Raw genomic sequence first — 27742 nt, forward strand, 5'->3', positions numbered from 1 at the left:
TCCCCTCATCCAGACCATCAATAAATATATTAAACAAGACCAGATAAAGATACTGAACAAGACCTGCAGAGTAGCAGGGATCCAGAACACCAGGCTGCTCATCAGACAGTTTAACCTCCCAGCCCTGGTGCACCATGTCAATGGAGAATCAGGAACTGGTGACTCCAGAATTGAAATGTCCTAACTATTTCTGATGCCATGCCTTGGAAAGAATTTGCTGCATGGTCTAATGAGCTGCTGGAGTAAAAGCCCATGTAATTCAGAAATTTCATGGGGTATATCAGAAGAAAAAAGGGGTCTTCAGTCTTCTTGGCAAATTACTGTGCTCTGCCTTGGTTGAGGGTTGGATCCCAGTTTCTACAAAGCCCTAAGTAGACTGTCCTCTCCTGCAGTTGCTCCTGAAGTTTCATGATGAATGTGTCTCCACTATGATCTAGTTAGCATTATAAAGTTAAGTAATTCTTGGTGGCAGACCATCATTATGCTCAATGAGAACCCATTCTAAAACAAAATGGGGACCATGTGAAATAAATCAAGTCAAACTAAACTATGCTAACATTTGCTCAGTTAGCAAAGGCATCACAATCAAAAGTATAAAAAAATGAGAAAGATTGAATGACAAAAATATTTTTCTTACTCTCTAACTGGAAAATATCTTGTAGGCTCAGCCCAAGTTTTTCAAGTGTGACTGCTCAAAATTAAGACCCCAGTCCACAAAAAAAGTCACTGAATCTCCAGTAACTGGAGAGGGGAGAAGAAGAAAAGGAAGAGGAGAAGAATATGACAGTACTTTTTGAAGTCAAGCCACCTGTAAGTCTAGATAGGAATTCAGGAATCCATACAGGGAAAAACTAGCCCAGGCTTATAGCTGGTCTGAAGCTACTGCAGCAAAGATGTTGTGTGCAAGACTGACGGGGCAGCCATTTAAACATGCCTCCACCACATAGCATGAGCACAGGCTTCTAGAACAAGCCTCCTCAGCATTCTGCCAATATGCCTTCACGTCTGCCAAAATATAAGCTGCCTGCGCAGAGGGCATTGCTGCACATATGGTTTTGACAGATTAAAATAAGCGAATTTTTTTCTCATTTCTTTTTCCTAGGTTTCCCACTCTTGTCGTCACACGGAGACTGATTCTAGATATTCAACCAATAATACTTTATGACTTTTAGCTCAGTCATAACTTCTGTTCCCTTTCCACTGTGCATCCTTTCTACAACTAATTCCTGAGATCATAGCACAGTGCTTCTCATGAAGAAAAGCCACCTGCCCTGTGTAACACCTGAGGCATTAGTACTGCCCAATCTGTGGGCCACTCTTTTAACAGTATCTGGAGGTATGTGACCATGAATCAGTTCTGGCAGCACGAGAATGGGCTAGAAAGAAAATAAAAAATTCGCCAATGCAGAGAGCAAAGAAATGTAAATTTATGAGACTGTAGAAAGAGTTCAAGGAAGGAGAGAGGAGATTCTTGTGGCTGAACAATAAATGAGTTGAGTCCCTCAAGGAAGGAGTAACACAGATGAGATCCATAAGCAAAACGGAGTAAGAAAAGGAGCAGAGAATGCTAGAAATAATACAGATTTTATCAATGACTTCATGGGATCGGGGCTTCCCTTTCTCTGCTGTCCCCTAGCTCTTTTTTTTTGCACAGGGAATAAATTGGCATAATTCAATACATATTTTTAAAGTAAAAGTGCTGATATACTTTGGATAAAGGAGTTCATAGGATTTCATCTACCCCTCCTGCAGCTCTTACATAGGTGACTGGATTTTAAGTTTTTGCTTTTTATTGATATTTATTTTTTAGTTCTGATTTACTTATGCTTATTAATAAATAATTTAATTAATGAAGTTAATTATCATGACAATGCTCACTTTAGAAAGAAAATAAATTCAACCTTGGCTTTGAAACATCTAAAATTTTTAACATAGGAAGATGTAACATACGATACAGCATATCTGGACCTTTTAAAGTTTCTTTTCTTTCCTTTTTCCTTTTCTCTTGATTAGCTACTTGCCAAATATTCGTTTGTTTTAAACTAAATCAAATTTTCTACCTCCTCAGCAGGATTCACGTTTATTTATACCAGTAAGGTACAGTAATGGAGAATTAGCACGAACACCTATGACAGAGGTCTACTTGAATCTCTAATTTGTGCTAAATCTAAGAGAGAACAGCCAGTGTAAGCTACAATTGATGGAAGGTAGTGTTCATCTCTAAGCAGATGGAAGCCAGATATTTTAAAACTAACTGCAACAATTGACTTAAATATAGCCCTGTCTGAAGCCAAGCAAAATCATTCCATTGCCTTCACTGAGTTTCAGATCAGCACAGCAAAGCATGTTATAGCTCTAAATCTCACGCTTTACAAAATACACTTATCACCCACACTTTGTCGATAGGGCACCTGAAGCAGAGAAAAATGAAATGATTTGATGAAGCTCACTAAGAACAACAGCAGCAGAGACAAAAACCAGAAAATAAAGGTGTCTGTTCCCTCCCAGAACTTCTTGTTGCTGAAGACTACAACAGCCTCTGTCAATCTCTACACACTCCCAGTTCTGTAAGTGTAAGTATTAGGAGAAGTGCTAACAAGTGTAAGACAAGTCACCTTTTACTACTAAGTCCACTAAAGGCACTGGAAAAAAGACCCATTCATTTTGGTGAGCCCTGGACAGAGAACTAAGGGAAAATATGGAAATGAAGATAAAGTGTCCCAGTCTGCACCGGTTCATGCAAGAGTCACAACACAGCCAGAACAGCAGTGAAGGTACAACTGAAGAGAAAGAGCAGGACACAGAAAACCAAGCGGAAAATGTTAAGGTAAGCCACCAAATGGGCTTAGCAACTACAACAGGAATCCAGATTTACAGCAGCTCCCAATTTAATTTATCAAAACCATCAAGTGATTGCCAATGGGGAACTAAAAAGGGGCAAAAGCCACCTGTCCATTTAATAGCCATTCTTCTGTCCTACTGCTATAACAGCCAAGAGAGTTGCTCATCCCCACATGGGTATTTCCTTTGCCTCAGGTATTTCAGTTGTTTCACACAGAACATTGATGAACAAAATAATTAAATAATACATACTCATTATGAAAGGGCCAGTGTTAAGTGACATTTTTAAATTGCATCATGTCTTCAGACTATTTATTTTGTTAAAAATAACTTAAAAATTAACCAAGTCATAGACAGGAAAAAAAAAAATTAAACTCATGGATTTGGATCTCAGTTTTCGATTCTGTTTATCTGCACCCTCTGTGTAGACAATTACAGCTACTATGAAAGTCCAGAGACCAGTGTGCAAGCTGACTCCTTATTTTGCTTATGTGAAAAAACAGAAATATAGAAAACAGACATTGATTACTGGCACTCTGGTAGGTTATATATAGCATAAAATGCAGGTTCACTGATAGATCTGTATAAGAAATAGACTAGTTCACTTTTAACTGGCTGTTGTCCAGGATTAAACTTTTTTCTAGTAAGCCTTTTGTATCCTTTGACTGTGAAAAACTTGGAGAGTTGCAATTTATAGAACCTGAAAAAATTAGTACTGTAACATCAAAACACAAATTGTTATGAAAGCACGTATTTGCCTACAATTCAAAATACTAAGAAATACGCGTAAGCAGATTTTTTTTTCTTTTATAAAAAAGAAAGAAAAAAAAGTCTGAGTTCTAGCTTTAGAAATCTATGAAAAGAAACAGAAGTCTATTTCAAAATGAAAGTTATCTTCACAGTGCTTACAATTGCTTTCTGCCTCTGTCTCTCCCTTTGTTTGGCCCTTTCAGATTCCCGTTTTTCATACTCTTTGCGGTATTCTTCCCTCTTCAGCCTTTCATGCTGATATTCCTCATAGCTGTCATATCTAGGAAACATAACTTAGTCATTAAATCAAACACCTGTATTTGTGAATGTAAAATTAGTAATACAATTTCTGGAATGGAATGCTTCATTATCTCTTGAGAACCACCTGCAAAGCAAACCAAATGCAGGCAAAATGCACTACCTGGGTCTGCGACTGTACGGTGATCTGGATCGCGATCTTGCGTGTAAGGGAGAACTTCTGTGTGCTCGGTGTCTACAGTGGCTGGACTCATAGCAACAAGATCTGCAAGAAGAAACATGTTCACCTCTGTCATTCAGTTTGAATCTATTGAAACCAATTTCTACCTCTTCCCCGAACTTACAATTTCTTCCAAGCTACCAGTGAGATTTTCCAGTGACAGTTTGTGATCTCATAGTCAACTAAGGCCCACCCCACACCCTTCTGTAATGTTCCTTATTGAGGCTAACACAGAGCACAGAGTTAGCCACTGACAACTTCATCTGATAGGGACTGCATCTAGATTGGCATCGGGCAGCTCACAGATAATGGGAAAGGTTAGTTGTATACACCTCTCACCAACTGCTCTGCCGCTGACCTGACTTGGCTCCACTCAGAAAGCGTAAACTTGGCAAATTTAAAGGATAAGGGTAACAAGTGTTTCTGTAGCAAACCCGTAACCTTCAGAGTTAATCAGCTCAGGAGCAATAAAACGAGGTGCACTGGATTAAGTTATTTCTTGTTCTTTTCATTCTTTCCTTTAAGTTGCTTTATGTTTTTGCTGTTTTCTTTCTTATTAAGTACAACAATGATACATGAATTTGCTATACCGTACCTTGAAGAGGATCTACTACAGGGCGACCTTGATCTTGACCGGGAATATGGAGAACGGGAACAAGACCTGTGTTGAGGAAAGGACCTTGATCTAGAGCGTGTCCTTTGGGATCTTTGAGAAAATAAGGATTTGGGTGGAGACACTGAATCTCTGCATGGAGAGTTAAAAGAAGAGCAAGAAGGCGATACATCAAATAATGAATAGGCTTGTGTCCCATCCCAAGGGTAGCATAGTTTATCACTTTCATCTTCACTGTCATCAAAGAGACCATCCATTGCTAGTCCTGAATTTATAAACATAGGTAGTTTGGAGAATTGTTCATTACTATAATCACTGTGCCTTAGTTCTCTGGTCTTATCTGCTTCTTCATCAAAAACAGCTTGGCTGGGGTGACCAAAATGCTTATTCAGTTCAGCCCGAATTTCCTGGTCTTGGAGCTGTTTTCTGTTATTACCATGGGATCCCTGTGTACTTGTCTGTAAAGTCTCTTTCTTGAAATACTGGTCTTGTTCTAAAGAAGAACAAATCTCACACTGCCACCCAGGTGAAGAATCCTTAAATTCTAGTTGTCTGGAGTCCTGAAGTTCCTGGGATATTTTAATGTGTATTTCCGATTTTGAATTCACAGATTGACAGTAGTCATGGTCACCAAACAGCCGCAAACTGGGCCGTTTTGTCTTTCTCTCCTCATGTCCACTGGACAGTACTGTAGTCTTGCTAAGCTGTGCGTACAGCTCAGACTGTTCTGGACCCTTCTTGGTTGGGTTATTTCCTTGAGAACCGGAAGACTCACTATAGTGGGGCTTTTTTGAAGGTGGTACAACAGTCTTGCATGATGACTTCGGCTTAGGTGAAGTCCTAAAAGGATTATCCTGGTTGGCTTTATGAGGAGGGGTCGTAGGTGGAGTTAGGCCTAAGGGAAAAGCAAGGAGGAACAGAGTATTTTTAAGCACACGTACAATGTTTATAAAGGCGGCACATGTGCTTCTTTAAAACAGATACAAAGCAAGACCCATTCTATGTCACTTTAACACTACTAATACTGGGAATAGGAGTATTTAGGGTGTGAGACACCAAAGGTCTGGTAACAACAATAGCACCAGTACTAATGCATTGCTATTAATCTTCAGCATCATTTCTGCCCCCTGCTTCCTCCATGACATCCACCTCTCTCTCTCTGTAGATTTTGATAGAAAAGAGCAAGGGATAAAAACCAAGGCTTTTTAGTTAAAAATCAAAAATATTTTGATACAAAAATCGAAAGTCAGAAAACTGGTACTGTCAAAAACATAAAGAAATTAGCAGACAAAAACCTGAATAAAATCAAGCCCAAGAAACATAAGCAACATAACTGCTACCAAAGGAACCTTGGTAGGATGTAGAACTTAAATGCAAGGAGGTACAGCAACTCTACAACTCAACTGCAATGACTCTTTGTCTCCACAGTTCATTAACTTAGTAAACCATTGCTAATGTATGTATAATACATTCTTGTAAGCATAACTAATACATTTTGCCTGAAATGTGGTTCTGCAGCTGAAACCCAAGTGAACAATAGGACAACTGCAACAGTAATGAACCACTGCATTTAGAACTAAATGTTATTGCAAGTCATGAAGTAGGGAGTCAGAATGAAACACAAAAGTATTCAAAGACTAAAGATACCACTAACTATCAGGATTGTTCACCTAATTGTAACAGAATATATCATTTCAGTGAGACAAAATGGCAGGAAGAACTACAGCCCATTCCAGTAAATCCTGGGAGCCGAAGCAACATCTTCCAATTATTTTTATCACATTTTTATATAAATATTATATATTCGTATATAAAATATGTAATATTTTCTGTAGAAATCATAGAATTTCTTCAGACTTTACAAAAGGATAACCCAGGACACCAGGGCAGAGTAACAGCAAACTGCAGCCACTGTTCAGGAAATAACTGCTCTTCAGGAAGGTACTTAGTATGTTATGTTTGAAAAAAATTGCTTCCGTCCAATTGACCCTAATGTAATTTAGCAGTATATATGCTTAAAATTAAACAAATTAGACTGAGATTAGTGAGTTCTCCTATATAATCCAGACCGTCCTTACACACTCCAGAGGCTGATGCTGCCCAAGATTTCTTCTTCTAGCCCAAGCAATAGGCTTTCCATTACTTCTTTAGCATGAGTGAAAAGAGAGGGCAGACACACTTACAGGAAATGTGTATTTCAAACGTGGCTACAGAGTTCTGTTTTGTATTTTTAACCATGCAACTGAGCTCAGCAGATCAATGCAAATGGAACATATTTTATAGTGTTTTGCTGTAAAGAAGGAAAAGCGTCCATCAATGCATAGTGCTCCCTAAGGAGCATAAATGGAGACTGGGAGTCCCATTGCATTAGCTGCAATGAATTTGTTCCAGAAAAAAAGACGACAGGAATATCAAGGCATGAATACTTGATGTGAGAGAGACGCTAGATTTTGTCTGAATGTTTGTAAAACATTATGGGTTATAAACTGTGCATGGCTATGTGAAGACTTTGCCTAATGCCACAAAAGTCAGGGAAACTGAGGCAAATCTAATCATACCTAAAACTCTAGTTACTTCAAAATAGAATTTAATAGCGAAAAAGTTTTGTGCAAAGTCATCACTGTTAAACTATTTCCTTTAATTTCAGTCCTGAAGTTTTTCTTCCTTCCCAAAAATTCACTTGAGTCAGCAGTATGTATTTCACACCATATCCACCTCCTCACTAACAAATATTTTTGACTACCAAATGAATTTTTGGTAAAATGAAGAGAACAGTCCTCTTCAAAATTCTGCAGTCATAATTTCCAGGTTAAAAATTCAGGCTCAGATTCAATGAAGATTTGAGCAAGCGAAGACTGTTTTCTACATAAAAAAATTCAGAACTGTCACTTTTACTCATGAAATTATACAGTCTATGAGAAGCTCTGGGGTCAGTTACTTTTTGGATGTAGTTTTAAAGAAAGAGTGAAGCAAAAATACAACCACTCCACAATGAACATGCATATTTAAGAATTTCAGGCAAAGAAACCCTAGAGATAAACCAATATTAAAAATAAAATATTGTTTCCATTTCCACTTCTTTAACGCTTAGCCATCGCAGGAAGCAAGCTAAACACACAACACAACTATTTCCAGAAGCCTGACAAGGAGTCCAACGATCTCTAGAGGAGGGGAAAAAAACCCTACTAAAAAAACCTTCACAAAAGTACAGACTGAGCTAAATTTACTGGCACTTCTTTTGCTGGCAGAACTGTGCTGGGGACAGCCGAAGAAAGGGCTTCCTCGTGGCATTTTGGCTTTTTTCCTGGTTTTCAGCAGAAGCAGGAAGTGCACAGGCAAGGAGAAACAGCTAAGAGTTGGAAAATGTTCATTCAACTTTTGAACAAACCTCCATCGGGGGACAGAGGAGGGAGTGAAGTTTTGAATTCATGTCACTGCTACGAAGTCCACCTTCAGCGTGTCTCATGACCAATCTCCAAACTGTGAACTTTGAGAAAACCAGTTGGCTGCACACTTGTTCATCTTCACGCTAATCCCCGGTAATCTTCACCAAGGGCCGTCATCCCACATCAACGGCGTTACAATATTCTATAACCATTGGATTATTTCATACGCGCCGATTTCTCCGCCAACGTGTACATTTTAGCGTTGACAGTACAAGGTATATTCTGTGCTCTCTCTTGAACTTAGCAGGTTTTGACAGATTTATGGAAGGACAGATGGCCATTACGGGCTGAAGGCTGACAAGAGGCAGTTCAGAGCATTGTTAACACACTTGCACAAACTCTCAGCAGTGCAGCGCTGTGCAGAATGTAATTCAGACTATAGCTTTTTTATTGCTGCCTATTTTCTTTTGTCAAAAGAGCCTGCTGTGCACAGCAACAAATGGCTGCCATTACCCAGAATGTAATGGGTGTCAGACAAATCACGTAACACAAACAATCAAGAGTATGTAGGTCATATTTCAACAGAGCACAACCTTAGCAATATTTATGATTACTGCATTGAAATGTGCTCTATAATAAACAAGTACCTCTACATCACTCACACTTATGTACTTCTGCACAGCAAATCTGTTAGAAGTGGTACATACTCTACAATCATCCCCTTTAAACAGTCTTTTTTCTTTTTAAAGTAAAAGGCAAGTATTTTTTCATGACATGCTATAAAGCCATTTTCTTTCTAGGGACTTTTCTTTAATTGAATAGCTTTGGTAAATGGTATGTTTGCACTTTGCCTTGCTCTGTCTATATACTACGAACTCACTCGGTGATCTTGTGCTTGAAAAAAGCGTAGATCAATTTGCCAGCACTGCTGCCAAAGCAGCATTGTCCTCCCCGTGTCTGTGCAACAAAAGGTGTTTGCACCACCTTGGCCAAGCTACTTCTTTCAAGAAAGTCTCTGGGAGAATGAAAATACTTTTGATACATTCCAAAACTCCATTGAAAAAAACCCCTTAGTAACTCATTTAGCCCAGCCAGGCTGATAAGCAGAAATTAGGGGAGTGCCTTTGCATAAAATGTGACCATCTTCACTTTTTAGGACTGATTTGCAATGCTGTTTTACACAGACACTGATCTTTCTAAAACTCTACTGTAACTGTTAGCATTTAAATGTTTGATGACGTTTGTTGTGCTTTGAGGGGGCTGAGAATTACTGTCTTTTGGGGAATGCAGCCCTGGAACCTTTCTACACATGCACTGGGCTTTTGAGAGGCATCGAAAATGAATTCTTTTATACCTTTTAAGTTTGAAAACAGATTGTCAAGGGGAACATTATTTAAGGCCACTTAAAACACTGAACACAAGAAAACAGCCCAATTCAGTAAAAGAATCAGAAGAGCTTTTGTGTGGTACAAGATTGCAGAAGCCAGGAAAATATAATAAAATTAAATAGCCATCATATAATAAAAAGCTACATGCTTGTTGAGTATTCAGTCTAATCCTGTTGTCAGTGCTGCAGAGAATAAAAACAGATGCCTGAAAATATCAGATAATTTACAAGATTTTATTCCCTCTAGACAACTCTCTATATCTCACATCTCTTTTTATCAGAAATCATTCTGAGGTCAAACAAGTTCTTATATGATAGATTTTAAGTGTTTGTTCTGACAACTAAGAGGTAACACAGAGCTAAAGGTGGGCAAATAGCAGGATGTAAGTATCCTCAAGGATGCTCATGAATTCCAAGTCACTCTTCAAGCTGACTGTGTTCATACAGCCTTTTCTGTCATGTTTTCGGAGAAATCAAATTTTGTACCCAAGAAAGACTGGTGAGGGGTTTTATACTTAGGCAAATTACAGGGATCTGTGTGCAAATGAGAGACTCTTCACCAGTTACTGATTGAGCCTTAAGCGTGTAAACTCACTTCACGTACTTACATGATGGCTTTGAGTATTTAGGAGCGAAGGTTTAAAAAAACACTGAGAGAACAGAGCGCACTGAATTTCAAACATTTAGGAGCCATGCCATCTAACTTCTGGCAGTTAGAAGTTCAGCAGAAAGTCTAAGACAGTCATTGAGGAGCCCTCGATCATCAAGAGAAACACAGCCACCTCCAGAGGGTGAGTCAGCCTCCTAGTCCCTGTGCCTGCAGGTGCCCCCTCAACCTGACTGTTAACAGAGGAAAGAGGTCTTCCAGTGACACAGAAACGTCCCACATTCCTGGAAGACATTAGAGAGGTTAAAGCCCACGGCCTCTTAGCATGGTGTTGGCAATGCAGCTAGCTGTGGAAACAAAGGGAGAAGGAACTCTTGTGAGCCTCTTATTCAGAATGGGACTCGCCTTTACACAGAAATGTCATGCACTATATTATCATCACCTAGGACTCCCTCCATATCATGATGTTCTGATCTTAGAACATCTTCCTTAGACCAGCACTAGAAATCAGCTGCAGGAGTTGGGATTTTAGACAGCAATGGACTTATTCCTCTATCACAGGCCGCTTATTTAAAGTGCATTCAAAAAATTCTTATGTGTGGCTTGAAAACACTTTAAAAAATATTTATTCCCTCTAATTTGACAAATCAATGTTTTGACAGTTTTAGGGAGGACAAAGTTACATTCACAACTACTAACAAATCTGTTGTAAATCAAGATATAGCATCAGCAAGAGAACAGTTTCAGTTTGACTTTAGATACATGAATCCAAAATGTATGTGTGACGAAGATTGATGGCTCATGTGGGAAATGCTTTTATTTATTTATTTTTCTACTCTATAGTTAATTCATCAGTGAGGGAACCAATGTTGTTTTCAGCAGAGAGATCAAGGGAGCTGCTATTTATATTAAAATACTTTGTGCTTCGATAGTGCGAGCAGCACTGCTAATGGTCTTTTCAATTCGGCAGCGAGATCAAGGCAACTCCTATTTAAATCATAATAAATAGTGCTTGTACAGTGCAAGCTGCCCTGTATAAGGACAATGAGCAATGCGGTTATCTGGGTATAATTTGGAGTTGCCAGGGTCCCACTAAAGAACTCCAAGGTATTATTAATCACTACTGCCACTATTTTTTTCCTTTTTTTTTTTTTGATTGGGTTTTTTTACTGAAATGGGTCCCAATTCTGCCATGATTTATTCACATACGCTGTAAGTTCTTCAGTACTCGAGGTTGTTTCTGTTATGTACTTGTCTGCTTCCAGCACAAGCAGACTCATGACACAAGACACTACTGCAATACAAATGACTTCAAAAGTAAGACATGCACAATCACTCATCTTTTTATAGATTTATATACATCCATGAATATAAAAATAAAATCTATGTGTACGTGAAGGCAGAGATTAATACAGCTACCAAGTGATGAAATACAATCTTCTGAAGCCTCCTCACCAGGCCTTGTGAAGACTAGAGCAAGTGCAACATGAATTCCAAGAGCCACCATCATGTTCACTGGTTGCTAACACTGCCCCAACTCCCTGGACACACACGCTTCACCAACTCTTATTTTTCCTGAATATCATCAGTTTATTATCTAGCTAGATTCTGTTTACTTCCAGAGGGGAAAAAAAAAATCATGCTTTCATATTACAACATTCCTGTTCATATATTTGTCCAGTTGTGCTGTTTCACAGTTTCTGATGCATTTTTAATGCACTAGTTCTGGTTATATCATCAAACACAACTACAAAGCTGTTCTGTTTCCTCCTCTCTGCACAGCTGATGGAGCAGAATGAATTTGGTAATACCAAGACCATTCGTGTTGCCATTATGGAGGCAATACTAGAGGACTATCCAGGGGTCGGACTGACTCCCAGTTTCTATCTAGTCAGCTGATGGGAAGAGCAGGCTGCTGACTTTTGGTCTGGGAGAAAACGCTGCTCCCGTCAGTGATTTCAATGGCTGCTTGTACCACTCTGCTGTAGTCATCTCATCTGCCCCTTCCAGTTGGCAGCACTAAGCACTGACCTACCAGTGTGCTTACAAATGGGCATCCTCGTGCAGATTTGCTCTCCAGCAATGATAAAAGAGGCCTCTCCATGCTTCAGGCCTACTGGCACTGAATGGGATCATCCTGCTGCATACAGTGAATTTTGCCATGTTTGTGATGGTTTTGCAAAAAGAAGGTGCATTGGAAGGATGCTTCCTTTTGTCACAAGAGGAATGACTAAGACTGCAGGTTTTCAGGACACGGGAGAGGAAAGTGTGCATGTTTTAATGCTGAACTAATGAAGAAGTTTCTGAAAAAGTGAAATTATGGTTGTAGGAAGGTGAAAGCTCAAAGTACACGCACAAACCTAGTGCTTGGGCCCGCTCTTGTGTGAAGCTGCCACTGAATTTAGGGGCACCAAGCTGATTTCTGGTACCTAAAGACATATTTTTCAATCCCCCCCAAAATGCTAGAGATCACATAATTTACAATCCACTGTTACCCTAAAAGAAACACATGCTAAGTTTCAATATTACACATCAGAGAAAGAATGTGGGATCGAGTGCAGTTGACACACCTGAGGGACGGGATGCCATCCAGAGGGACCTGGACAAGCTCAAGGACTGGGCCTATGTGAACCTCGTGAAGTTCAACAAAGCCAAGTGCAGAGTCCTGCACCTGGGTCAGGGCCACCCCCTGTATCAGCACAGGCTGGGGGCTGAAGGGATGGAGAGCAGCCCTGCTGAGAAGGACTTGGGGGTACTGGTGGATGAAAAGCTGGACATGAGCCAGCAATGTGCGCTCACAGCCCAGAAGGCCAACCGTATCCTGGGCTGCATCCAAAGCAGCGTGGCCAGCAGGTTGACAGAAGGGATTCTGCCCCTCTGCTCTGGTGAGACCCCACCTGCAGTGATGCATCCAACTCTGGAGCCCTCAGCACAGGAAAGACATGGACCTGTTGGAGTGGGTCCAGAGGAGGCCACAAAAATGATCAGAGGGATGGAACACCTCTCCTGTGAGGACAGGCTGAGAGAGTTGGGGTTGTTCAGTCTGGAGAAGAGAAGACTCTGGGGACACCTTATTGCAGCCTTCCAGTACTTAAAGGAGGGTTATGAGAAAGATGGGGACAGACTTTTTAGCAGGGTCTGTTGCGATAGGACAAGGGGTAATGGTTCTAAACTAAAAGAGGGCAGATTTTGACTACATATAAGGAAGAAAGGAGGAGGAACATAAAGGGAGGTTGTGTGAAGTGTGCCAACAGAAGAAATAAAGAGCAAGCAACAATATAAAATGAATACCAATTTAAAAAATTACCTCCAAGCTATGGAATAGTTTTTCAGTGGTAGAGGAGGAAGCTGTTATTTGTGACATATTAATCTAAAATTGACAAAGCACTGAAACATGCAGTCACATACAGCCCTAGACCAGCCTGGAGACAGACTGGATGACATAACTTTTCCATCTGTAACATCTATTACACTGTGCTGTGGGGTTTGTCTTTGAAAGATGGTGCTCAGCAGTACACAAATCTATGGGGAAATGGGGAAGTATAACAGATAAATGGTTTCATTCATATTTTCCCAGAAATTATGATCTCTTGTATAGGTTTGGAGCCATATTTTCAAATGTATTCCTTCTCAGGTAACTGGATAAAAAGTCAATGCTAAACTGCACTGAAGTTAATTTACTGGAGACCTCTGTGAGATCTCGGTGCACATGTGGTATATTAAAATGTGGTAAATTAAAAACACACAAGCCATGCTTAAAGGAAGAGCCAGCACTCCCCATTTCTCACCTGCAGTTCCAGAGAGTTCCACACTTAAGGTTTGTTCAATAGTCTTGTTCTCAAATGGGGAACCCTTGGGATCACTGGAAGACAGGGCACATTTATAAAAACAAGCTGAAATGGAGTTGCTGTAGCCAAAATCTATTGAACCCCCCTCCCTTTTATAAATGTTTGCACTTTTTAGTACTTACTTTGGTGACTCGGGCGTCAATGGAAGTGATAAACTTGTTGGTTTGGCTAAAGGGAAAGAAACGATTATGGAATATTTAAACACTCCATAATATATATTAAAAAGATTTCTTTTTGTTTTGGTGCTGGAATCCCACGTTAGTCAGTTAGGGCTGAGCTCTGATACTTCAGTAGCCATTTCAGTGTGTCTTAGATAAATAAGGAGACTCATGCTGATTCCCTTACTTCTGGTACCAGAAGGGCACCTAAATTTCAACAATTATTTACATCAGTTACCGCCCCTCTGAAATACAGTACACAACCCAAATGCCAAGAAACTTTCAGAAGAAGAGTGGTACATGTTAAAAGCAATGAAGAACTCTACGGGATACACTGTGAAAATGTTACTTCTCTTAGAGTTAATTTAGACTACAGTTCACGTTTTATTTGGAAACAGGAGCAGCAGAATAACTACAAAGTAACAGAACGTTATGAATATTCAGTTAATTTTACTTCTACAATATACAATTTTATATATAGCACTGAGAATAGGTTGCTTCTATGAGGCCTGTGTCCAACCAGTTATAGATCAAATTTCTGCAAATTATCCTGCAAACTATGACAAGCCACTGGCATAGTCACAGATGGTTAAAACTGAGGTTGAAGCTCGCAGTACTACAATACCAACATACACAAAAAACAAAGCTCTGGCTATAAAAACACGAGTCTTTGTAGCAAGCAAACTTTATTTTCCCAAAGCAAGCCAAGAACTAGGATACTGTAATACAACTAAGATTCCTTTGATTGCCAGTAAAATGTTTAAAAATTAAAAATATTATTACTTGCAAATTTTAATTTTCAGAAGTTAGATTCATGTTTCAATGCAGAGATCATTGTACCAAGAACAATAGCAAATGAATTAAGACAAAAAGTTCCCCTTGAACACTCCTGCACTGCAGATCTTTTGTCCAGAGTGTCACTACTGCGTATTTCGTATTCGTTCCAGGCTTGGAGCTCCCGTCAACATTAAAGGATTTTATATGCAAATTGATTACTTTTATAAACTCTAGAGCATTCCTGAAGTAATATTACTTTTTTTTTTTTTAAATTAACTCAATTCTCAAGAGCTGCATATTGTTTCTCCTCCTCCCCATATGAAAGTTAGAAATGGAAGCTCAGGTGTTCACCTCGGGTTCACCTTCCTCAGAAGTCACCGCCGGAGTGAGGAGATGCACCTCAACGAGTTATTTGTCTGATCCAGCACTGCCATTGATTTGTGCATTAAACCAGGTGCAATAAGACTGACTGTAACCTGACACATCTTTGTGTGTATTTTATAAACATCTAGGGATCCTAATGTTTGCCAGTGGCTACCTAGAGGTAATACTGGCTTAGAAAAACCCAGACCTTACAGTAAGATTCTGGAATAAAGTTTTACACAAAGGTTTCCACTTTTTTTTAGAGGATAAAAATCTACATACTCTTACCCAATTTAAGCTTTCTAAGGAAGTTGAATGTGTAAGAGCTAGTTAAGCCTCTAAAATGTCTCATTCTAGCTCTCATTAGTCCCACAGAATAGTCTCACATCAGAATATATATATAAAATTCTGAAGCACTGAGGCACAGTGCATATCTGCCAGAGATGGGCACAGAACCAAGGCATTATCTCACATTCGTATGTACTCATTTCAGGCAGATATCACTGAGCTCTCCCACTGAGAAATTCGCATACCAAAACACCCATCAGTTTTCTTATTGCTAGGCAAGGGCTTGACCAAACAGTATTCCTGCAAAGGATTCGTCCTCACATACAGTTATTGATAGTGTAAATATTTAGTGAAGACACTATCATTTTCCATGGTGCCTGTTTATTAGAGTTTCAAGGTCTACTGTGGTGTGTTTTTTTCTTATTAAAAAGGGTTCACATGAAGCTTCTTGTCCCTGTAAATTGAAAACATTCAGGTTCAAAAGAACGAAGTTTCCTCATGGGCAAATTTCAATGCAAAACCACAGATGATCTTTGGCACGAATGGGTTTGTGGAGATTCCCGTGGGTTTGCAATATGTTTGCAAGAGTAACCCTAAAGGAAAATACCGTTTGACTTATCCTTTGTAAGCTTTCCCTAACATTGAAAGATAACATCAGACCCTGATTATTTTTAAAACAGGAGGAGCCAATTTTCTCATACTTTTGATTAAATGTATGAGCAAATGACTGCAGGTCTGCAAATATCAGTTAAATTTGCAAGGTCGATTCTGTATGAATTGACTGTCCAAGCTGAAAACATTATACTCTTGTATTTGTATTATATGCAAATCCATTGATACTGAAGTCATATACTGGTGTATGAGGCAAATTTGATGAAAAAACAACATTTCAGAAGTCTGTAAATTAAACTGCAGGAATTAAAGAAGAGAGTAATTTCTTTCTGCCTGCAATTTCACTTGCAATACCACCAAAGTCACAGTCATCTGTTGAACGCTGGTAAGTTAGGTATATGTCCCTTTGGACTTTCCTAACCTCTCCTTAGGTGCTGTTTCCACAACCCAATGTGCCCTGCTTCTTTGCACTGAATCTACACAATTGCCTCAGCTGGGGAAAAAATGCAGCTCTGGTCTGAATAGGAAGATTTTATAACCTGTGTTTGTGTGTGTATACGCGTATATTTATGTATGTGTATACATGATATACCTTATCAGGTATCACCTTAACATCCAGCAGTGTTAATAAAGCCCCTATAACTTCTGGCAGGTCTACGTTTCAGTACCATTGCAGTAAGAGACCCAGGTTTTACACAGACAATTCAGTCTGGATTTTTCTGTGAAGCAGACTGCTGAAGCCATCCAGAAGGAGTGGCAGTTGGCATCCAAGAAGCTCGAGGGGCAGTTGGACTTCTTTCTTACAAGAAACATTGCTCAGAGAATTTGAGACCATAATGGGGAAAACTATACTGAGGATGTCAGAATGTACAGCTGCAAGAAGGGTATTTAGTGGCAGGAAGGGAAGATTATTTTATTAAGTTTGCTTATAGTTCCTAGTAAAGAGTGAAAAATTAGATTTGATGGGGGCTGAAAATGTAGGAAGCAGGAAGGGGAAAAGAAGAAAAAACATATACAGTTTACAATTGTTGCTTTAAAAATACCAGAACAACATTTAGGGTGTTCATTACATTTAGGGTCATATCCTGATCCCTATTGCAGACAGATAACTTCCATTGACTTTAGTGGAGTCATCCAGGATTTGCACAGAGATAGGCAACTGGCCTTCTAGATGCCAGGACAATATATATACATAGATGTATTTTAAAGTAACAGTAACTTTAAAAAAGCTCCCTTTGGGCTCATAAGCTTTTACGGCTTTCCTTTATCTTGGGAAAACAGGCAGCGAGAGAGGGGGCTTTAAGTTCTTGCATCTCTGTCTTAGAAGTTACTTGTAATATAGACCAGTTCTTTATGCATTGGGGGATACTAAAAGTCACCACAAGTGTTTAGTTTTGGCCATAAAGAATCTAAAATAGAGAGAAAAAGATCAGGATGGCAGCTAAACTTTCGACTATTTACAAAATAAAATTATAAACCGGCATTCCAGCTTTAACAGGAATGACACATTTATTGCTTTCTCTGTAGCAGGGAGAGCACTATTTATTGTCTCTTAAGGACTATGTGGCAGGTTAACAATGCCTTCAGTTTTACGCTAGCAAAAAGGAAAGCAGCTCACTAATGAACTGGCCTGCCCAGCTTGTTTAGGGGTATAATGATTTCTTAGCGGTACAGTACTCTGTGAGTAAGTGTCTCCAGCTAGCTTGGTATACTAACATGTGGTATTTGTTAAACCTTTTTTACCCCAAGATTCTTCTTCTGAGGCTGGGGGCAATAGCGACAGGCTTAAAATTGTTTAAAAGCTAAAATCTAGCTAACTAATTCTAACTTCATTATACTGTTTTAAAATTCTCCCTACACAGAAGAGAAGCCAGATTTACAATACTAATCTAAAGAACAGAAGAGGTATTGAGGGTATTCACAACCGTGGTATTTCAGCTTCCCCGTGTTACTGCTGGTACCAAAGCTGTGTTCTGCGGTCCCACACCTACCTTGCAGATGATTTGCCTGAGACTGCAGATGGGGCTTCCTTTTGGAGGTGCATTTCTCTTTGCTGCTGTTCCTGTTCTCTGCTGGTTTGGTCTGAGGAGGGTCATCATTCGTAGTCAGATATTTGAGAAGTTCAGAGCAGGGACGTCTTTGAGGCTTTTGCTGTTGACAAATGCTCTTTGCTTTATTACTCCATGAATTCTCAGTCTTAAAAACAGGGCATAATAAAATAAAAAGGAAAAAAAGAAAGCTAAAATTAGTGAGCTGAACCTTATCAGAATGGATATAGGTTTTCTGAAGAGATGAGATTTTCAATGAAGTGTTCAGTCTAAGTGTACTAGATCTATGAGCTGTGAATAATTGTTTGCAGAACAAGGAAAGAAAATTACATTTAAAATTCCTAAATGACATTTATGCAGCTTTTTATTTCATTTCTCCTACATTTCAATGTTCCTACTCAGCAACATGTAACTAACAAGACCCTACAGCGCCTTTACTGTGAACAAAAAAATAAGCTGGTTTAAACCTTAATTTGCTGCTGATTGCTTGAGCCCAGTATTCACAACTCTCTTAAGTACCCCTAAATGCTCCGTTTTCAGTTACAGTGAACGGCAAGACAAACATTGTTTAATACTGCCTGCTAACAGAATTATGTCAGAGCCCCCATTCTATCCAATTAATGGCTGATATACATCTTTTGCCAAGAATCCAGTGTCATTTTTCTTAGCTCAGACAGCTAGTAAAATGGCAGTCCCGCATCCTGGAGTCACTCATAAACAACACCAGCCCATCAGCAAATTTTATCGTACCCCCTACTACTCTGTGTATCAATAAAGTAGGCAAGAGTAACAGACGGTGGGACTACAACTGAACTCTGCCAAGAGAAAAAGCATAAATGAAATATTCAGAGCATAAAGGAGCTCAGGTGATTTTCTGGAACCCAGTTTATAATCTGTTCACTTTTTTTTTTTTTAAAACAGTTGCAAGATAGTAGGCAGATTAGTACAATACATATATATCTACTGCTTGCTTGGTTGCTGAAAGCATAAAAGACCTTGTTACACTTTATCTTTCCTTTTTTTTTTTTTCTTTTGTCCTTATTACAAAGATTAAGTTTGTACCTTAACAACCACAGGGCTTGTTCTGATCCTGTGATTAGTGTTTGCATGGTTTTGTGTGCTGAGACCACTGCATTCATTGTAATTTAGCTGAGTGTTGGCTGGAGCCAGCAAGAGCTTCTTAAGCTACAAACACATCAGGGAAAGGGAGGTGGAAGGAAAAGAGTAAAGTTATGCATCTTTATGGATTAAAATGACTTATCTACATTTTTGCATAGTTACTTGAAGTTAGCTATATCAATTTTCAGCAAGCAAAGTACAGTAAAACAGAAAGAAGGGCTTGATATTCCCCAGAGCAAACAGATTTCATTTTCTTCTGGCTTGGCAGCATATTTCTGCTCCCTTTACTGCAGTATACTGCAGGGCAAGCAGAAATGACAAGGGCCCTGGATTTCTGAATCCATGGAAAAATTAAATTCTCGGTGATCTGTTTGACAGAAGAGGCCTCTGATCTAAACAGACATTAACTTTAACAGACTAATGGATACAGCATCACGATGCAGGTATCTGGCTCTGCTTCTGCAGAAGCCAGTGATAAGGGGCTTTCAGCAGAAACAGAATCACATCTCAAACTGGTTTTACTGAGGAAAATGCAGATAAGGTTTCACCCACATCCTCACCCAAGGTTCAGTTTTGCCCTGATTAGCACTAAGCTGGTGGTTACTGGTCAAATCAATGTTAAATGCACAAAATTAGCCCCACATCCTGCCAGACTCAATGGGCCTTTCTTTAGAGATCACCAAAAGTGACGTCTAAACATACATACAAAAAGAGCCCCGAGAAATTAAATATGAATTAAAAACCATTACCCCGACTTATTTGAACAGAATGATACGCAAAAGTGTCAGCCATTAGCACAAGAATCTCAAAAACAATCTTTTCAACACACTTTTTAATAGATTGCCTTATTAGTCATCCTATGGCTATTTGGTGGGGGTTTTTTTCCCCGCATAATTCTCAGTTCTTTACTTGATTTTCTTTTCCAGGCTAAATGAAAAGTCCAGACCTTACTGTGACTACATCATACCCATGCAGCGGGTAGCCAGAGGCACATCCAATTCCTGTTAAACAGTAGGAAGGGTTCTTACTAGAGACGGCTCTTCTGCCTCCTGAGTTGGAGGGGTGCCGTCGGGCATTGGGGAAGGGCTAGCGGCATTTTCGTTGGTCACATCTCCATCTGTCAGTGCATCAAATGAAGGCAATCCATCCTCATCCACAGGGATGCTGTCCAGTGTTTCAGTGAGAACAGCTAGCAAGTTTGCCTCGCTCTCTTCATCTATCTTCTGTGGGAGGCGACAAAACAAAAAGAGCAAACAGGTGAGAAGAGAAAAGGAACAAAATGATGCCTCTGCATGTGCAAAAACAGTCAAAACACAGTTAAACCAGCCTTTGAAACAGTAACCTGCAACAGCGTCTCAGAAGATGTAATTAAGCGCAATAAAATTATCCACCTCTGCGTTCAAGAGAAACCTCTTTGCACTCGCACTGTATTGCTCCAGTTTACTTTTCTTCCACAACTCTTTTTTTTAATCTGGTGTTAACAACGAGAAGTAATCACCCAGGGATTGTATTACAGGATGTGCCTAAGCTGCTGACACCATGGTGTCAGCCCAGGCTGTCTCTTTCTTTCTCTTTTCAACGCTGAATATCAGCTAATTGACCTGACAAAATTACAAGAACCAGAGAGTAAGACAGCTAATCACAAGACCAAAATGAATCACCAGTGAAATTTGGAAAACCTTGTTCATATACGTGTAAGAGAGAAAGGTTTTCCCTTCCATACTTCTGGAAATCCTTGCTCCAAAACCAAGCAAAAACCTTCTCATTTCTGAGCATTTTGGCATAAGACCAGCCATCAGGACTTGTAAATGGCAGGCTCTTTGGGTTTCTTTTAAAGAAATGTATTAAGCAGGTTGCCTTTGAAGCTGTCCTTTCGAGTTACGTCGTTTGAGTGCTCAATGCGACTATTGTATGCGTTTATCTAATTCAGACTTCAATTATAAAAAGCAGATTAATTCCTAATCAGATGTGGCTGTAATGTTAATTTATATTAGATATCTTATTTCAGCAACAAGACTTCTTTTTGTCAAACTGAGTAAATTTAAATGCCTTCTGATTTTTTAATGGAAGTCCTACAGTCCCTACTGTATATTACAGTACAGGTTTTTGGAGTACTGAGAGTTCTGAAGAGTAGAATTGTGTAAAAATCATTATATTTATTTTTCAGGAAGATTGGAAATTGATCTTGACAGATCAATTATCTAGGATTTCTAGGCTGATCCTAGTGCTATTAAAATAAATGAAAAGCCTTTCACTGATTCCAGGGATATCAAATTGGGAGTTTTTCCACCAGCTTCAGAGTGGTTCATCATGCTCCAGGTTCACACTGCGAAGAGATTTCAGCTGAGTTCACATCTCATCATTTAAAAGTGAACTAGCAAGGAATACATCAGTAAGACAAGCAAAAGCTCGCCCTTTGAAAAAAAGAGTATAAAGTTAAAAAAGTCAACAACAAAACACTGACAGTAACAGCTCAGAAAAGAAAAAAAATTCAACTGAAATTGGGTATCCCTTAGCATGACTTTTTTCAGTAGGACTGTATCTACCAGACTCCGAACAGAGATGCTCGTAAACCACACAGATAATTGCTCCTGCCAGGCTTCCCTGCCAAATCACACCTCACGGCTTCTTACAGAAAAGCTCTGTCCTCAAGCTAGAAAGCTATGGCAGAGCACAGACTGTTCTGGTGCTTACAGCATCATCCCCAAGAAACAAATAAACAGTCAGGCAGAGCTAATGCTAAGGAGAAGCATTTACTTAAAAGGCCAAAAGGGGCCTGACCACTGAGAAGAAGAGTCTAAGTCCTGGTATCTGGTGTTTTCCACCATACCAAGCAGACAGACGCACAGTGCTGTGACAGTTCAGTGTGCAGAGGATGGAAATAAGCAGAGGGAAGACACTTTGCGAATAAAAACGTGCTCTAAATGCAGCTTTTCACAGCCACTTTTTGAGAGGCAAAGAGGAAAATTACCGTGTCACTTCTAGAAAGTACGAAAAGGTGTTATCAGGCGAAAAAGCGGTTTGCGATGTAACAAAGCGCTGACTTTTTTTTCCAACGGCGTTTCAAACTCCTTGCAGGCAGTGGGGATGAACGGTGGCGAGAGCCAGCCCTCAGCCCCGGGGTGGCCATGGGGGGTCTGGCTGCCTGCCCCCTCGCCCCACACCAGGAAGTCCTCCAGCAAGCCTAGCTGGTGGGGTGTACCACTGCCCCCCCCTTACCGAGCCTTGCAGCTTATAAAGCTGACTACAAAGCTGGAAATGTTACTATTTCTAACGGGGAATGCCTTCTTTAATAATAGCATGCCAGAAGAAACCCTGATATTTGCTGTTAGCTGCTCAGCCCTCGTGCTTTAAACAGACATTCAAGTGTGCTGACATTCAAGAACAGAAAGTTGAGTGGACACCGATCCTCATCACAGCAATTTCAATTAGTTTTGTACAAGTTTCAACATTCAAACACCCCAGAGAAAGCACAGGATGTGACAAAGGGGACTCTGTTAAACAATTAATGTCACTTTCCATTATTGCTTCAGTCCCAATTTACAGAGCAAATAAATCAAAGTCACCACAGATGAAGCACACTAGCTGGCTAACACATGTCTATTCACAAACGACATGGCAGCAGAAACACATTAGTCAAGAAAATGACATTGCGAGATAACCTTTTAAAGGTTTAACTATGCTATTGCTCCTAATTGTCCTAAATTACTGTTTATAAAGAAACACAATTATTAGATACAGCAGAAATGGTGCTGAGGGGAGATGCGGAGGGAGAGATGGTTGGGTACATCAACGTCTGAGCAATAATCACTGAAGCAGCAGCTTTCTGCTTTGCTACCGCAACTGGAGTCTTGGTGTTGACAGCACTGGGGAGAAGCAACGCTATGGCCAAAGGCTGGCTCTTTCACAGTTCCAGCACTGTTGCCGGAGAAGTTCATGTTTCAGACCGGCATCCAACCTGTGCATCACACAGGCTCGGTGAGTCAGGAGGAGCTGAGCACCCTCCATCTCCGCCGAGGTCACAGGAAGCGCTGTGTGGTCTCCGGAACTTGCTCCGCCGTTTCCTTAACTTCCAAGCAGGGTGACCTTGAAAGGGTTTCTGTCTAAAGGAGGAGATCCTAAGTATTTAAACCACCTAAATGAACTACAGTGTGTAAGAAAAAGGGTGGAGGATAATCTCAAACATAAAGTCGCATGGCAAATACATGCAATTATTAAAAAGTTATGAAAACAATTCATAATGACTACATCTTGCTAACTAATGGGACTTTTTAATGCAGGAGCAGTTATGCATCACTTCCCAGCCACACCGCATGAACTTCTTAACATCTCTGGTTGTTAGTTTAACATAAAGACACCGGGACCAGAGATTTTTTGACCCCTGTAAATTTTCACCCAGCTGAAGGAGGCAAGAAACCAGAGTACTGAACACACTCACTTCCTTGTTTCTGACAGCAAAAGTTTCTAGCATATCCAGAATGCCGTCAGCTCTGAAAAGAAGTAAGATTTGGCATTGTGTCACTGCGCATGGGCGAACGCAACATGGAAACCAGCTAGTGTTCTAAACTGCCAGAACACCAACCGATCCTCAAAAATGAGTGATCTAGGAGCCTAAAGACCATGAAAAGTTTCTAACTGTGCTCTTCTCTGCTTCTACATGGTTTGCTCTAATGCTTTAAAATTTCTACAGCACTAAAAATAATTCTCTGTCTGAAAACACTTTATTAGTTGTGTAACAATCTTGTTCTAATTGGGTTTCTGCCTTCAGTAAAATGTCTCCAGAGATATTCTCTCTTTGGCCAGTGAAAAGCTATAAGAAATGAGTTGATAATTTACCCACACAAAGGTATTTAAATCCTCTACCCCTGATAATTCTTTCTCCTTTGCTTATTCTGCCTATTGATGGAGCCGGGTTCACCTCGTGGTTACCGTGTTATATCTATGACACATGTTACTTGTCGGCAATCCTGCTGCAGATGCCTAAGACTGAGCTGTAATGAAGGCTCAGCCACCTTGTCTTTCCCATGCACGAACCCCTTCTTGAAAACCTTGAAGCCTGTGCCCAGAGGTGCAGAGACAGGACTCTGCTGCAGCTCGCTCGCAGTCAGCTTGGGTATGCTGATTCACTCCGGAAAAGGGTCAAGCCCACCATTTAGAAAATCTTTTCTAAATGTTAATAGTATCTTCCAACACCTTCCCTCTGGTTGATTCCCTCTGCCTTTCGTTTCTGATTATTGCATGAACAGCTTTTGCTTACCATCTCTCAAGGAGTGAAGTCAGCTAATGAATGCTGCTGCTGCTCTAAAGTTTCTTTACTGATAATTTGAATGGTGCAGGGGCCCGCCTTGATTCTTACTGAGAGATCAGGGTCTAAACTGTAGTATTAATCCAGAGCCCTGAGGAGCTGGGAGCAGTGGCAGCTTGCCACGTCTTCGTAAAAAGCCCAGCAAACTTTGGGACAGACCCACAGCTGGTAGAAGCTGTCACCGCTCCAGCAGCCCAGCTCGGTATGCAATTCACAGCAGCCAGGTGTACACCTGAACTCATGAGGGACCACCATTTCAACATATCGACTCACTTCTCTTCAGTAGCCTAAGATCTATTCATAGCACAATTAACAAAGAAAAGAAAAGATTTTCCTCCAGCTGAAAATATCCGAGTGATCTAAAAATACTAATACATTATGGCACTACTTTCAAAGGCACAAAAATGACTTTTGAGCACATCTGGGACTTCTAGCAGGATTTAATTCCTTAATGACACATTTTGGAATAAAAGCATCCTTAAGATTTGTGAATCTCCGCTAGGAGAAATGAGGGGTACAGTTTAGCCCCTTTTTGCACATCGGGATGCAGAGGCACCGAAAAGCTCACCAACACCACCAAGCAGGAGTAGGGGCGGATGGTGTCTCAGCCCTGGCCCCAAAAACCAAGCTTCGCCACCCAAAGATAAGGAGTCGCAGGCTGGGCAGAAGCACAAGGAAGGTTAGGAGGAGGGAAGGGATTAGGATGCAGGCTGGTCTTCCTGCTCCTCCCAGCGAAAAATGAGAGCTGAGATCAAGGACAATGAAAGGAAAGAATTACAGCCCAAGTTTTCCCTCTTCTGGAGCAGAAGGAGCCAACCTGCCAGGGCACTGGCACAGACAGTGCTGTCACGGTGATTATGCTCCCTTCTGAGTGGGCTGTCCAAGGCAAGTGCCCCCTTCTCCTCGACTGAGAGCTGGCCGTACCTGGCAGTATTTTCTCCCAGGGCTGAAGAGGAATCAGTGGTCCAAGTGGAGAATCACTTGTTCCACCCTACCTGCTCACAACGAGTCCCATGGCATTATACATTGAGAAGTGTTTCAGCTTTTCTTTTACTGTTCAACTGCTTTGCAAATCCTTAGGCATCCTGTGCTGTCTTACAGTAAAAATCCACATGATGCATTTGCATTAGAACGTTTTTCCAAGGTCTGTTAGTCTGGTCCCCAAGAGACACTCCCATAATTGAAATGCTTAAGTCCAGAGCTATCAATTATCTTTAAAAACAAAATGGAGTCCCACTAGGAGAAAATTACAGCCAGGTTTCTTTATACGTAGTAGAAATGTGGGGATTAATTATCACCACCCCTGTGCAAATGCCTTTAGGGTAGGGGAAGGAAACAAGCGATCTTCTCTTCTTGAAGGAGACAGCTGCACTCCTATTCCCCATGTGTACCCGTAGGCAAAGACCACTTGAATCCAGAGCTTGCCTTCCTATTTCAGCAGTCCCATTGCCCAACATATGGACCGCGTATACACCTCATCCGTTGGAGCGACCACATCCCCGTGTTTATGTAAAAACTTCACTCCAGCTGGATTTCTGGAGACATCGTAGAGACCTGAAGCAATATGCTCTGCCATCCCACCCTCCCCCAAAACGATGTTAAATAACTAGTGTAATTACACACAATGCAGGTACTGCAATGCTTAACTTCCAGAGGTAGGTCAGTGGAGTGGAACGAACTACCGGCATCGCTCCCAGGGACATTATGGCACCACAAGAAGGACCTGCACAAGCTCCACAGGCTGAAGGAGATGCGAGCACCTGCAGCATCTATTTCCTCCCTCCCTTCTCCAGGACATAACAACATAAAAGTAACAATGTTTATTATTATTAATATATTCAACATAGCGTATATTTCTAGTCTCAAAAAGTTCCCGTGTTTAATCCTGGTAACTGAAACTCAGGTTACTTTCTTTCTGAAAGACAGACACGCTCACCTGACATACTGAAACTTCTGTCAAGTATCTGGGATTAAAGCATCACAACGCAAAACGACGGCACAGGCCATTTGCAAACAGGGTTTTCTTTAAGGTCGTGCCCTTGATCACGTGAAGTAATGCTGCCATAGCTCCTGTGAGATGGGCTATCATCTTTTCAGGTGAAAAAACTAACCTTTCTGCTCAAAGCTAACCATGTCAGTTTGAAAGAGCCTGCTAAATATTCTTCTACCACAAAGTCACTTTTTTTATTGCTTCTAACAAGTTGTTGCAGTTCAGAAGCTTCCATTACAGCTTGGCAATTAAGTTTCTAATAAACTGAAGAGCTACTAATTGACTTATTCATCTCACAAACTGACAATCCAGCTAGCAACCTGTAACCCATTTCACATCGTCTGACCAAAATCCATTCACGTTTTGCTATCCGTTCCAATTTCATCTGTGTAAACTGCACCCCTCCCCTCTATGATAGCAATCTTTGATTCTGGGGAAAAGGCAAAACAAAAAAATCATCTGAGATCAAGCTATCATGCTGTTGACTGTGTTAAGGGAACCAATGATAAGATACTGCTGTGCTGGAATCAGTGCACCGGTGGTAGACCCAATATCAAAAATTTATGGTAATTGAAACCAAAACCACAGAATCTTTAGAAATGCAGTCAATTTGACTAAGTAGCAAAAGGTCACTCTGTTCAATCTATACTTGATGCTGAGCACAATATTGAGAAAACACCTGAAAGCAAATCATCTTCTTGGCAGTCTGGGCCTCAATGTTTACTGACTACATAGGCTAATTTGCTGATTACTAAATGAATGCATTACCTATGTTTTGGACCAGGTTAGCTCACTAGAGGGGCTTTATAACTTGTACAGGACTTGACACTGTAAAAGCATTACCAAACCTCTTATCGGGAACCACATGTCCGTAACGCGGAGCCACGCCGTGGACATCGTGCTGCCTTGCCCAGTGCCAGAGAAGAACACCTGGTCTTCACAGGTGAGGAACTGCAGCAGGAGAAGACCTGGCACGTCTTGTCCAGCCCACGGTGGGCTAGATTGGGGCAGAGCTCCACATCGAAGCACAAAACTCTAGCCTGGGGAAAAACAAGAGCGGGGAAAGGGCAGAAGTGCGAAGGGGAGGAAGAGCCTGACAAAGGGCCACAGAAAAAAGAAAGGCCAGGATTTTTCCCGGACGGCCGGAGAAGCGAAGGGGGAGGTGACGTTCT

General features: G+C 40.6%; 1 protein-coding gene across 1 annotated transcript; it reads right to left on the bottom strand.

Moving 5' to 3' along the window:
* Positions 1-3750: 3750 nt before the first annotated feature.
* PPARGC1A (peroxisome proliferator-activated receptor gamma, coactivator 1 alpha) lies at positions 3751-26268 on the bottom strand (the record flags this gene model as incomplete). Its single annotated transcript, XM_010295871.1, has 9 exons — positions 26263-26268; positions 20304-20498; positions 19219-19341; positions 18100-18304; positions 14033-14078; positions 13851-13924; positions 4665-5577; positions 4013-4114; positions 3751-3871 (listed from the first exon to the last, which is right to left on the bottom strand). Coding segments are annotated over exons 1-9 (1785 nt in total), but the record flags the coding sequence as incomplete, so codon positions are not given.
* Positions 26269-27742: the final 1474 nt, after the last annotated feature.

Source organism: Phaethon lepturus, unplaced genomic scaffold, assembly GCF_000687285.1.
Source record: "Phaethon lepturus isolate BGI_N335 unplaced genomic scaffold, ASM68728v1 scaffold18461, whole genome shotgun sequence".
In the NCBI taxonomy this organism is placed as follows: Eukaryota; Metazoa; Chordata; class Aves; order Phaethontiformes; family Phaethontidae; genus Phaethon; species Phaethon lepturus.